This window comes from Bidens hawaiensis, unplaced genomic scaffold (assembly GCF_021521415.1).
Source record: "Bidens hawaiensis isolate Kalapana, Puna unplaced genomic scaffold, B.hawaiensis_p1.1 tig00009970_1, whole genome shotgun sequence".
Taxonomy (NCBI): Eukaryota; Viridiplantae; Streptophyta; class Magnoliopsida; order Asterales; family Asteraceae; genus Bidens; species Bidens hawaiensis.
In genome coordinates this window covers 487,290-501,568 of record NW_027491757.1, presented here as the reverse complement: position 1 = coordinate 501,568, position 14,279 = coordinate 487,290, and the positions used below count along the sequence as shown (strand labels likewise).

Genomic DNA, 14,279 nt, shown 5'->3' with positions numbered 1-14,279 from the left:
CTCTAACACCACTTGAACAAAAACTGATGCGTATAAAGTTATAGTTCTTAAATTATTAAATAATTTTCATAACATAAAATGCAATGGCCAAAAAGTCAAACCCATTCTACGGAAGTCGGAACTCAAGCACAAAAGCTCAATGTGTCAAGCAAACGTTTAATTTTATAGCTTTCACAACAATAAAAGGCTCCAACTATTAAACGTATTATGGGGAAATATGTGGCATTTTCCGCTCGTTCTTTCTCCTATCTCGTGTATAAACCTAAAAAACAACTTTCTTTCTTTTTCTTTATTTTTGGTCATTCATATCTATTAACTGTCGCGCTATCTCTTTCACGTTCTCACTCTCTTTCTTCCATCTCACTGAAAATACCTGAAAACGCCATGGCGTTAGGGTTTTGGTTTGGGTTCACTCCATCATTCCAAGACTTGTTCGAAGGTTCTAATTTACAACCTACTCTAGATTGTGGGAATCCTTTTTTTGGGGTCAATTTGGTCCATTTCAATTTTTTAATAATCAACTTTTTCTACAATAATTTATTTAAATAATCCATGTGGTAGTTATCTTTTCATAAAACTTTTCAATTAAAATAGAATTTATATATACGTCATGAAGTGATCTCGATAGTTGAATTATAAACGATTTGAAGAAAGCGGGAATTGATTTTTAACTGAAATCACCTGATGGGTCCTTCGGAGAATTGGAGATACAGAAATAAAAACATGTTTGACTCTGGTTTAAAGAAAACATGACTTGATTTTTGACGATTTTGTCAATTACTCTTTTCTTTGGTTTTCCAAGTAGTTGTTTAAGGTTTAATTAGTTTGGTTAATTGGTTTAAAAAAACCAATGATGTTGATGTAATTTTGATGGTTTTATATATATGAAGCTGTTAAAGATTTCTAGACCAAGACCGACACATAACCAAGAATAAAAGCATAAACTACTCGAAACCTCAGCCTCTACTTTTTTCTTTAGTTTACTCTTAGTCAATCTAACACGACGCCGTGTGACTAGGAACTTGTCTATCACTATCGTTTTCTTTATCTTTAAATATTTCCAACCAAGAAATAGACCTGAAAAACTTTTAACATATCCTTCATATGTGATTATATTATGATAAATATGAAATTTAATTGGCTCAAATCAAAGAGGATAAGAATGAAATTTCGTGATTTAACTTAATTGATTTAAAAATGAATATAATTATCATACTTAGGAGGGAATGTCATTGTGTGTTTGTCTAATGCTTTAATAAATTATATTATATTATTTACTAATTATTATATATTCCCATTTATAAATTATTACATGTTAATAATGCCAATGTTTAAATTTCAAATTATTACATAAAACTATATATGCTATACTATGTTATATGAAGTCGTCATATAAACTTAATATCAATGTTTTCGAAACTGGATAGGACAACGGAGTGTTGAAGTCATATATGAGATTGTGAAAGGAAAAAAATAAAACATAAAATAGAAAAATGAAAATATGATACAGTAACCCTTGAGATCGAATGAGAAACGATTCAATAGACTTAGCAGGATCGATTCATGCATGTCTGGTTCCTTGTATAACCGGTTTGACCAAATAGTTTAGCTAGTTGTCATGTTTAGTAACCTTTTTCACAAATTAGTCTTATCGTCGTTCCACATCAGAGAATTTTAATGCTTGATCGAACTTATGCGTCAATTTTAATTTAGTTAGTTATGCTAATTTATATTGCGTGACATGTTGTAAACGAATTAGCGAAAATTATATCGATTACTATCGAAGAACAAGAACTCAACACATATTATTTACTAGATCAATTACAAAATGAAATCCCAAATTGAATTAGGGCTAACACACTTTTATTGAATACGAAAGGAATGAAATAAACGAGAAAGAAAACGATACATAAATGAAATCAGTTGAACGAACTAAAAACTATGTGTAAAAAACGTCGGCCCTTATATATCCTAACCGCCTAAAGACTTTACATGTAGTAGTAAATTCTCTTGTAGTATAACACTTCACCCGTAGTACGTACGTACACTACTCCGGACAAATAACATTCTTCGCGTAATACCCTAAACTAAGATGGAGAACTAACTCCCTTATAGTACCTACTTCGGGGAACCCACACTTATTCAAACAAGATGTTTAACTACGAATTAGACTAAGTGGCTGCTTGGTAGCCTCTTAACAGTCATTAAGAAGCTACCTTTTAATGGCTCATAACCTCTTGGGTTAAGAAGTAACATTAAGTCTGAATGGTTAAGAGGCTAAATGGTTAAGAGGCTACATCTTAATGATCATCTTTTAACCATTCAGACTTAAGGTCACGTCTTAACCATTAAGAGATTATAAACCATTAAGAGGTAGCCGCTGAGAGGCTACCAAACAATCCCTAAGCATCCCATCCAACACATGCATATTGAAAGTGAAGATGAAGATAAAAGAGAATCAAATAAAAGGTTGAGAATGCTACAACACATGACATATATGTAGCAACTAATATTCACAAAAAAGATGAAATTGCATTTTGATCCACACAAAATAGTTAGAAAATGATGTGATAAATTAAAGTACAAAAGTTGGGGAATCCCTCTACCGTAAGTAGCTAGGAGCTTCCACTTGCTTCATTTTTTAACACCACGAATCTTTCACAAAAAGGATGGAGAATATGTGCCATGAGATTAGGGTTTAATACAATCTTGATTGAAGATGTATGCACTTACATGAAGCCACCAAATTATTTACCACCTACAAAAAGTCACACACATACAAAAAGGTAGATTAGAAATAGTGTTAAGGTATTTTACAAATATAGCCATATAGGGGTCTTTAACCTAGAAATATATCCGTTAGTTATTCTTCGCTGAAGGTAAAATTTGTTGGTAACCATCGGCCAGTGTTTGTGGAGACATTAGGTGTAAATAAAGACTTCACCAGCTACTCAACGGTGGATATTGCCGAATGATTACCGAATGAATATTAACTAATGAACATCCGACAAAACAACGATGGTTAATACCGAAAGATAACCTAAGACGCGTTACTTCATCGACAAATCATCAACATATTATTGACGTACTGTCATTTCTTTGTCGCTTGTTAAATTTCGTATAGATTAGTAAACTTTAATAAAATTGACATTAAAAGATACTTGCAATTATGATTTTTAAAAATCAAAATTGTAAAATCCCCATTAATTTTAACATATTAAATTATACATTACATAAAAATAATTTATAGTATGTCATAAACATTGTTTATGATAGATATGTTTTTAATGGTCAAAATAAACAGAAAGTAAGAACTATAATAAGTGATACTCCTTATTCTCATTAATTATTTGTTTGAAAATTGATCAATAATATATCTATATACTATATATAATAATGGAGAAGACATTGATAAATTAAGACACATTGTTTTTAAGTAAAATGCAAGATTTAATGCATAAGGTATAACCCATAAAGCATATTGAACAAGGGTAATAAGGTCTTTTATCATGAGATAGTTACATTTTGTCCCTTAACTTTAATTAGCTTTTGTAAATTTAAAAAAATAGTTACAAATGGTACCGAAACTTTTACCTATATATTCTTTTTATTTTCTTTTAAAACCCAACTTCCACCAACGATTTTTAAACGTTCATAACGTTTTCATATGCGAATATTTTTGAAAAACCATTGGACCATAAAAATGAGCATTTTATTATATTTAGTTTGAGTATGATATTGCTATAGTTTTTCAGTAAAAAAATAACATTTTCCATAGGGGTGTTTGCAGTCTGGTTTTGGTAGTTTTTTAAATTAAACTGTGAGCCAAACCATAATAATATTTTTTTGTTGTCGAAAACTGAACACCCCCTAAAAATTGAAGTTGGATGATTAAAAGTTAAATAAAAGAATCAACCGTGAATAAAACAAATGGCTGGTTTGAATGGTTTCACAGTTTCAAACCGAACAAAAAATGCCAATAAACTTGTTACATATAAATTATCAAGTTATGAGTCTCCCGCTGTATTGTGCGGGCACCCGTCTAGTTTTAATATATGTTTGAAAATTATCAATAATATACTTTTATTATATAATTCTCAGTTACAGAACTTTTATGCATTTTAATATCCAGTTGAGCAAAGCAAACACGTCACAATTAATATAATTGCAAAACAATAACTTCATAATTGGCAATTTGCTTTAATGAAATACGTAAGCATATGCATAGAAAATATAGAAAAACCTAGAAAGAACTACATAACAAATAGGAAGTAGTTAAAATTTGACAAATATGGTGTCTTATTAATTATCATTTATTATAACTTTTATACGGTTTGGTTGCATACAGTTCAAAGTAGTTACTTGTTGACTATTTAAACCAAGTGCTATTCATTATAAAATATTATAAAATGAATATTTGTACCTTTTTTTACATTTATATAATATACATGAGAATATAATTATAATTATATATTAACCATGCCTTACAATTTATATTTCTATATGTTTTTTATAAAAAAATTAGAATTTGTCTAAACAAATAGAAACCTTTTTTGCTAAAACTCTTGCTTAAGGAAGATATGAAAATAATAAGCAGAATAACTCCAGTTATGACTCCAATGGTGAGTGCTAGTGTTTTATCAACATCCTCATCACCTGGATCTGCATGCATGCAATTTTAATGGTATAAATTTTTTAATAAAATTCAAACAGACCACTAGCCACGGGACCACGGCTAATGGTAAAGTAACAACGGTTAGTGGTAAAGGAACCAGTTACCGCTTCTAGAGTGGTGATCACGATCAATATATCTGATGTAACATTTTCCTAGGAACATGTCACCCCAAGTCGACGTCTCACACTCTGACCTCAACCGTCCACTGGCCTCAGTCAGACAATCCTGACACTCACTTACGCTTAAATCTTGTACACATTGTGCCACACCTTGCACACTCCCGGACCCACTTGCATGAAAATATTGTCCATTTGTAGCCGTTAGAGATGCCAACGCAGCATCTCTACGGCTCAAAGCATCCGAATTGTAACCAATCGTAGGGCCACACCTTTTCGACGCCACTGTAACATCCTCAACCCCGAAAAATGATGTATTATCGTACTTCACAAAACATCCTTGTACTTGAATGACCCCACCGGTCGCTTGAGGACAAATTGTTTTGAGTTGACTCACCGAGTTAGCCACACAATCTTTACAATCCGAGTTGCTAAGGTCGCCTTCGCATTGGAAAAGGCCGTAAACAGCGTTGTTGCCTTGCGAAGACCCCGAAGGGGAGATAGTGAACTTGTTGAAGTTGGAGACAGATGCTGAGTTAACTAAAGAAGAGAACAATGAGTTAACACTTAAGTCATAGGGTGTACCGGGTGTGTATCGAACTTGCGAGCATCCGCCGTAGATTAGGGGAGTTGTGGATGATACAAATTGGATGAAGAAGATGAAAGAACATAAAGAGAATGAAATAAAGAGTAGAGGTAGTTGGAACATATTTAGAGCATGTAAGTTCTAACCTTCAAAGTGAGAGGAGTGAGTTGTGAGTTTGTGACATATGAATTGAAAGATATATATGTTGATGCTGGAACTACAAGTCTACAATTGCTTAAAACACACACATTTCCTCATTTATTTTATATATTAAAGGTTGTATTCATTTATTGATTTCAGAAACTTACTAAAAATTATAATTGCTAGAGTTGATTTTTTTTTAAAATCACTTTAAGTTTTAAAAACTCGAAAGAACGTAACGTAACATTTTTTTTTTAATTTTTTTACATATATGTAACATCTGTAGATTACATGTACGTAGAAAAATTACAAAATTTTTTACGCAACGAATCAACTTTTTACATAGATGTAACGACGATTAAATTAGTGTAATCACTGTGCATCTTTATTCTCACTCTTGTTTAATTTTTTAATCAGATTTAATCTTAACCATATAATTTAATCTATTTAATTAAATGTGTGTTAATAATGAGGTTATTAAAGTTTTTAAAACTCAACAGGTTTTAAAATTATCCCTCCCCATAATTGTTATAATGGTAAAGTTAAAGAAAATAAAATTTTAACATTTCAACATGAAAAATAGGGGAATGATTTAAAGTGTATTATAAGGAACATATGTGTATCGTTCAAAAGAAAAAGAAGAAGAAGAAAAAAAGATAAAAAAGGGAACATATGTGTAGTGAAAAACAAATAATTAAACACTTTTGTTTATACTAGATATAAATTATAAATATTTATTTTTCAAATTTTGATTTATATTAAAATAGATTATATACTTCACACTGCTAACTGAGTATTTATAATTTAAAGTTTTAAGTGATATCAAACATTAAATTTATTTAAAAAAAATCTATCTTTTAATATTATATTATATTATTTTGTTTTTTCCTTGGCAGAAGAATGAGAGTAGATGGAATAATAGGAATAATTGGAAATTTGGAATAATGTGGAGAAGGGAATGTTCGCAGAGTTTACTTTAGCGGAAAGAATACTCACTCAGAGTACTTGACCACACTCACAAAACGGTTTCTTGTGTATTTTTAAATAAAAATTTTAAAATCTAGTTCAAAGTTTTTCCTTTATCGAATAAGGAATAGAGCCAGGGTATTCAAGGTAAAGTAATGATAAAAGACGACTTCATACGATCACGATAATAGATAACGGTGGGTAGCCTGAGCCCATCATCTTCTGTTCAGAACGGCGAATTCGTAATTTGTTAGTGGGGTGCCAAAATACATATTAAAATTGACTTCTGCGTGATTTCATCTTTTGAAAACAGTTAGCTACAACTTTAGCCGTAACACTTGAAAATGTTTCTTTATCAACAACTTCAAATGACAAATCGTTCAATCTTTCGCTAGATACCAGAGATGTGAAATAGAAGGAAAGTGTTTGTATCTCACTCCTGTATAAGTTGCAAATTGCAAATTTTCAATTGATGAAGAGATTAGACAATTAAACAATCTGGACTCCAAAAGTTGGTTTTGGGACACTAAAAAATTTATGGATGGGTCACTCGAGTCTTTGGCCTTTTTACATTAAAAGCTTTTAAAGAAAACTATAGATTTGAGGGAGTGTCTATACCCTTCCTGGCCAAACACGAATCTGTTCCTGTCTCGAAACATGGAAACCCGCCACCCGAAACACACTGTAATAAAACCATGTTGTGATCGGATTCAAACTTCAGCCCAAATCTTTACTTTTTCTCTAACACCACTTGAACAAAAACTGATGCGTATAAAGTTATAGTTCTTAAATTATTAAATAATTTTCATAACATAAAATGCAATGGCCAAAAAGTCAAACCCATTCTACGGAAGTCGGAACTCAAGCACAAAAGCTCAATGTGTCAAGCAAACGTTTAATTTTATAGCTTTCACAACAATAAAAGGCTCCAACTATTAAACGTATTATGGGGAAATATGTGGCATTTTCCGCTCGTTCTTTCTCCTATCTCGTGTATAAACCTAAAAAACAACTTTCTTTCTTTTTCTTTATTTTTGTCATTCATATCTATTAACTGTCGCGCTATCTCTTTCACGTTCTCACTCTCTTTCTTCCATCTCACTGAAAATACCTGAAAACGCCATGGCGTTAGGGTTTTGGTTTGGGTTCACTCCATCATTCCAAGACTTGTTCGAAGGTTCTAATTTACAACCTACTCTAGATTGTGGGAATCCTTTTTTTGGGGTCAATTTGGTCCATTTCAATTTTTTAATAATCAACTTTTTCTACAATAATTTATTTAAATAATCCATGTGGTAGTTATCTTTTCATAAAACTTTTCAATTAAAATAGAATTTATACATACGTCATGAAGTGATCTCGATAGTTGAATTATAAACGATTTGAAGAAAGCGGGAATTGATTTTTAACTGAAATCACTTGATGGGTCCTTCGGAGAATTGGAGATACAGAAATAAAAACATGTTTGACTCTGGTTTAAAGAAAACATGACTTGATTTTTGACGATTTTGTCAATTACTCTTTTCTTTGGTTTTCCAAGTAGTTGTTTAAGGTTTAATTAGTTTGGTTAATTGGTTTAAAAAAACCAATGATGTTGATGTAATTTTGATGGTTTTATATATATGAAGCTGTTAAGGATTTCTAGACCAAGACCGACACATAACCAAGAATAAAAGCATAAACTACTCGAAACCTCAGCCTCTACTTTTTTCTTTAGTTTACTCTTAGTCAATCTAACACGACGCCGTGTGACTAGGAACTTGTCTATCACTATCGTTTAACCAAGAAATAGACCTGAAAAACTTTTAACATATCCTTCATATGTGATTATATTATGATAAATATGAAATTTAATTGGCTCAAATCAAAGAGGATAAGAATGAAATTTCGTGATTTAACTTAATTGATTTAAAAATGAATATAATTATCATACTTAGGAGGGAATGTCATTGTGTGTTTGTCTAATGCTTTAATAAATTATATTATATTATTTACTAATTATTATATATTCCCATTTATAAATTATTACATGTTAATAATGCCAATGTTTAAATTTCAAATTATTACATAAAACTATATATGCTATACTATGTTATATGAAGTCGTCGTATAAACTTAATATCAATATTTTCGAAACTGGATATGACAACGGAGTGTTGAAGTCATATATGAGATTGTGAAAGGAAAAAAATAAAACATAAAATAGAAAAATGAAAATATGATACAGTAACCCTTGAGATCGAATGAGAAACGATTCAATAGACTTAGCAGGATCGATTCATGCATGTCTGGTTCCTTGTATAACCGGTTTGACCAAATAAGAGTGATTTTTAATTTTGGAATGCATATACTTATATAAAGTGAACATATTGATTTCTAATTTATCTCCAACTATTGTTTTTAAAAAGTGAATTATTTTCCCTCTTGATAATTTATTTTAGCGATATGTTCTAACTACTATTTATAAAGCATATATAATTAAAAAAGACATCAGTTACAAAATTATCCATTTGATCTTGAGTTATTGGTTACTTAAATTGTACAAAGTTATTGGAAATGGCAAATTAGAAAACATATATAATTCAAAAGACTCATTCTCGAAAATAAACATTAAACATTTTAGCCTAAAACAAGACATGAACACAACACAATTTTTTTTAATAACCCCCCCCCCCCCCCCCCCCCCCAATTGAATTTCTTCAACAGCCAACCTAACACGATTTACATCCCTATTTATAGTTATATCTTTTATAAATGTCCCAAGCCAACAATTGAAGATTTCCTATAATCTGCTCCAAGATGTGAGTCTATATATTATATCTTTTAAAATATATCTTTATGTGGTTTCCTTGATTTGATTACTAACAAACCTTAGAAGAAAGTTAAGATGACACCCCAAAATTGACAAAAGCCCCACAGCCAGGGCCACCCAAATGTGCCCCATTAAATAACCACCACCACTACCATGATCGCTACTCTATAGCCAACTCTTTCTGACTCTTTTTATTATATCCATAATTTCATGCTTCTATACATTTTATTAAGTTGACAAATGACAACATATCTTTAGCTCATGGCATGGAAAGGAAAATGATTTCCTCATTTTCACATCCCTAATTAAGTGATGCTATGTTGTAGTATAGGACTTTTATTGAAGTATAAGTTAATTTTCATATCAAACTGACCCATATGAAAAATATACCGTAAAATATGAATATCTGTAAAAAAAACCTATAAAAATACAGAGAAAACATATTTTAATGTAAGCTCGCTCAAATATGCTCGGTTTTGTAACGTATGATAATTTACATAGTAAGAATTGTGAACATGTTATTGCTGCTCATAAATTATGAACAATTTGTATACAACAAATCAAGAACTTTTTGAAAGGTATGGCCTATTTAAAGTTAAGTACTTTTTGCACCTAAGTGGTGAACGGACGGATGCACTTTGCAACCTAACTTTCGAACGTAAGCCACTTGATTCCCCAATGTCTTCAATATGATGCAGACGTCAGGGGTACATGTGGCTTAAATTCGAAAGTAAGGATGCATCCGCTCGCTAACCACATGGATGCAAAAAGCACTTAACTCTTAATGACGTTGGCAACGAATCTTAAGTACCTAGAATCCTTGTCGGAATTACCTGGGGGGCCACTAAGGATGATTTTGAGTTTATCATGTCTGTTGATCTTCATTTTTCTATAAAAACAATATTGATATACAAACAATATATATGTGTATACATAAATATAAAATCAAATGAGTTCTTGCTTGTCTGCTAGATATGAAAGTAAAGGAGATGATGTTGCTTGAGACATGCAACATGTCTTTCTAAGAGAGTAAGAGTTGCTATATATGTTTCTTAAACTCTTGATTGCAAGTAGTAGTTGTTTGGTTTATGTAATAAAAATATATTTCCATTTTTTAATTGTTCTTACTTTTAGTCAGAATTAAAATATATTAAGTTTTAAACATATAACATTTTGGAACATGATTCTAGAGGCATGCTATATGCAAAACCATTTGAAAACAGAAAAGTATGTTAATGGATTCGAAAGCTAATCAATCCTAGAAATTTTGTATTTTCGATTCTTACTGCTGTACCAAAGGAAAGAAAAAAAATGTAAAATGTCATATGCTTATTATATATTATTATATTGTTCCCACTAATTGCAACCAACATTTGGGCAAATCACAGCCGTTTAAAGTCTTCAACATTCAATCTTAGCTGTATAAACTCCTTTGAAAGCGGCAGTTCAGAGCGGTTTGGTTCTCTCTTTCATACGCTCTTTTACAGTTTTTATTCTCATTCTTCCCGGAGCTGGTAACCGCTGCAGAAAAAGTGATTTATAAAGTGGCACAACATACATAGCTATTGAAAGTCATCATAAATAATCTGTTCAATACCAAGGTAACCCTAAAAACCCTTTTCTATTTGATACCCTCCTTTCTGTTCTATAGCTCAATAATTAGACACGCTATTGATTTTGTTTCTGCCATATCTTCAAGGTAAGAAATCATTGTTGTCTCATCCTTTATTATGATTTATATTGCATTTAGGGTTACGCCATGGTGCACTAATTAGCTTCTCATATTCATATTTGAAAGAAAAATATGCATTTGTTGTTTGATTTGTTCGATTATGTGCCCCATCATATTACAATCATGTTACTTGTATCCACAGGTTGAAAGAAAATGTGAAGGCTCTACTTGAAATTGAGATGCGATTTCAAATTTAGACGAACTTCATTACGATTTTGACACTTGATGTAGAGTTTGATATTTGATGTAATTATGCCTATCCTTCATTTGAAATGGTAATCCAGATGAATTTCACCAATTATTGCTTCTATTTGTGGTTAATTTTGTGCATTAGGATGTTGGATGATTATAAAGGAGATGATCAATGATGGTATGCATTGAAGGTTGGATGATTATAAACTTCAAATGTTTTCGTTTTCTATTTTTTTATTTTGTTCTTTGTATTTAAAGGTTTGCTCACTTATTATTTTTCTTTGTATTTGAAGGTAATTTGGTGTGAGTGTGTTTTGGCATCTATTGTACCACAGTCTAGTGTGGGAGTGTGTGCATGAGTTTTGGATCACTAAGGGAATTTATTGTGGCCGTGGGTGTCTTCAATTGGTTTGTGGTAGAATACTTCCTTTCGTGTTCTTTTGCCTTTGTGTGGTGTGAGTTTCTTTTCCTGGGTGTCATACTATCATGCGGATGGTAAAACATTTGCAGGGGCGTGTTCTATAAAGCGGATCAACAAGAACACCCTAGATGAAGAAAATGAGAAAACAAAGAGGTTACATCAGCAGCATGTCAAAAAGGTGGATAGAAGAGTCAAAGGATAGGGAATCTGCAAAATTAGTAAGAGTGCTTAGGATGTACTGAATCTAAGAAAACAACCCCAAGAAATTAGCTTATCAACAAAATGACAAAGGGCAAAAAGGAATATCATGTAAAATGCAATAAGCAAATTCAAAGGTTGGAAGAACTAGGAGCAAGCTGGAATACATTGAAGACAACGAAAGTTGATACTATTATCCCTGTTTTGGTAAAAAATTAACAACAGTGATTTCGTAACCAAATTAGTAATCGGGACTAGGTGCTTGTATGAAATGAACGTAAAAGTGCTTGAACACGAGGATTTGTTGCGAGGAAAAAACCTATTATCCTTAGGATAACAAGCAAAAAACCCCGGGCGGTGAAAACTATCACCACCGGTTTATTAATAATAAAGGTGATTACAATTGTGGAGCTCAAACTTGATCGTTGTTTTGGTCAAAAATTGACAATGGTAATTTCGTAACCAAATTAGTAATTGGGACTTGGTGCTTATATGAAATGAACGTAAAAGTGCTTGAACACAAGGATTTGTTGCGAGGAAAAAACCCGTTTTCCTTAGGATAACAAGCAAAAAACCCCGGACGGTGAAAACTATCACCACCGGTTTATTAATAACAAAGATGATTACTATGGTGGAGCTCAAACTTGATCGTGATTACAGAGAATGCGAGTACTAGTAAGTCTCGTGTGTCTAGAGTGTGTGTTATGATCCGGTTTTGAGCTCTATTTATACAAAAAGTAAAGCTAACAATATGTCATATATTTAAGGAAACTACGGAATTATTCCAATTAGCCGTTAGCCCTTCAATCAGCACGTTTCCTTTCTTGTCACGCTTTATTAACTGAAAGTGTGAGTCTTTGGGAGATCATGATAAAAATCTTTGACCTGGTAAACATAGAAAGAAGCAAAAATCGTGTTACATATATAATGTAATTAGGATACCTGTTACCTTTGACGATACCGCATCCTGAATTTGCTCTGAATAATGTTTCCTGAGGATATCGGAAATCCGTGCCCTAAAAATTGTCCCCAGATTTTAACAGCTGTAGATATGCCTTACAACTGTAAAATTTTTGAATTTTGATTTCATGAGACCGTTTCCATCTTCGCGTGGAAAAAAGTATATACTCGTGGCGGTTGATTATGCCTCGAATTGGGTTGAAGCCAAGGCCTTACCCACGAATGATGCCCGAGTTGTACTCCGTTTTCTCAATAGCCTTTTTGCTTGTTTGGGTGTCCCGAAGGTGTTGATCAGTGATAGAGGTACTCACTTCTGCAATGTGCAGATGGAGAAGGTGTTGCAACGCTATGGGGTCACCAATCGGCTTGCAACCGCCTACCACCCACAGACTAGTGGGCAGGTGGAAGTGAGTAACCAGGGGATCAAACGTATTCTTGAGAAAACGGTTGGTTCGAATCGTCGGGATTGGTCCGACAAGTTGGATGATGCGTTGTGGGCCTCCTGTACACCCTACAAAACTCCGACCGGTTCCACACCGTTTCGGATGATTTATGGGAAGGCCTGCCACCTGCTTGTTGAGTTAGAGCATCGTGTGTCGTGGGCCCTACAGAGGGGTCAATCTTGATATGTCCGCCGCGGAGGCCACTCGGTTCCACCAGTTGCACGAGTTAGAGGAGCTGAGAGATCACGCCTACGCCCAGTCATTCAGGTATAAGGAGCGGACGAAGGAACTGCATGATAGGAAGTTGAAGGGGAACAAGCAGTTCAAGTGTGGGGATTTGGTTTTATTGTATAGCTCCCGGTTGAGGTTATTCCCGGGAAAGTTAAGATCCCAATGGTCGGGATCGTTCACGGTCACTGAGGTTTTCCTGTCTGGCATGATTGAGATAGAAGATAAAGGCGGGAAGTTTAAGGTGAACAGTCATAGACTGAAGTACTACATTGGCGAACCGGTGACTGATCAGACGGTCGAGGTATTCTACCTTGACTCGCTCTCCGAGACGTAGATGTGATGGATGCACCACTCAGGAGACTGCCCGAGTTGTAGAGTTTGTACTTCTTTTACTTGTGTGTGCTATCTGTTTTATTTGTTTTATCTATTTCAGGATGTTCCAAGATGAGACCGCTCGTACTCAATCTCCATTCGATTCGGTCGATTTAAGGAGTGTAAAAAAAAATATATTATAAAAACCAAAAACACAAAAATATATTTATTTCTTTATGTTTTTGTTTTCCGTATTGTACGCTGCTACATGCGAGCGATTTTGAGTTTTTGCAGGTTATATTATGCGCATGGTAGCTATGGTGGCGTTTTGGAACAGGTTCTCCCGAGGTTGCGACTGCGAATGAAATGCTATACGGTTGTTTGGATACTACTCAGCTGTTGAAGATTCTGCACACAAACCAGGGGAGTAACCCGTTCTTTGTTTTTATTCTTGTATATTATCTTTTTATTTTCTGTTTTATTTTTATTTTATT

At 33.0% G+C, this 14,279-nt stretch overlaps 1 protein-coding gene across 1 annotated transcript; it reads right to left on the bottom strand.

Annotated features, from left to right (window-relative positions):
- Nucleotides 1–2,445: 2,445 nt before the first annotated feature.
- On the bottom strand, nucleotides 2,446–5,574 carry LOC143533991 (plasmodesmata-located protein 6-like). Its single transcript, XM_077028607.1, has 3 exons — nucleotides 4,780–5,574; nucleotides 4,549–4,662; nucleotides 2,446–2,758 (listed from the first exon to the last, which is right to left on the bottom strand). The coding sequence occupies exons 1-3, from the start codon at nucleotides 5,498–5,500 to the stop codon at nucleotides 2,748–2,750; spliced, it is 846 nt and encodes a 281-aa protein (XP_076884722.1). The 5' UTR covers nucleotides 5,501–5,574; the 3' UTR covers nucleotides 2,446–2,747.
- Nucleotides 5,575–14,279: the final 8,705 nt, after the last annotated feature.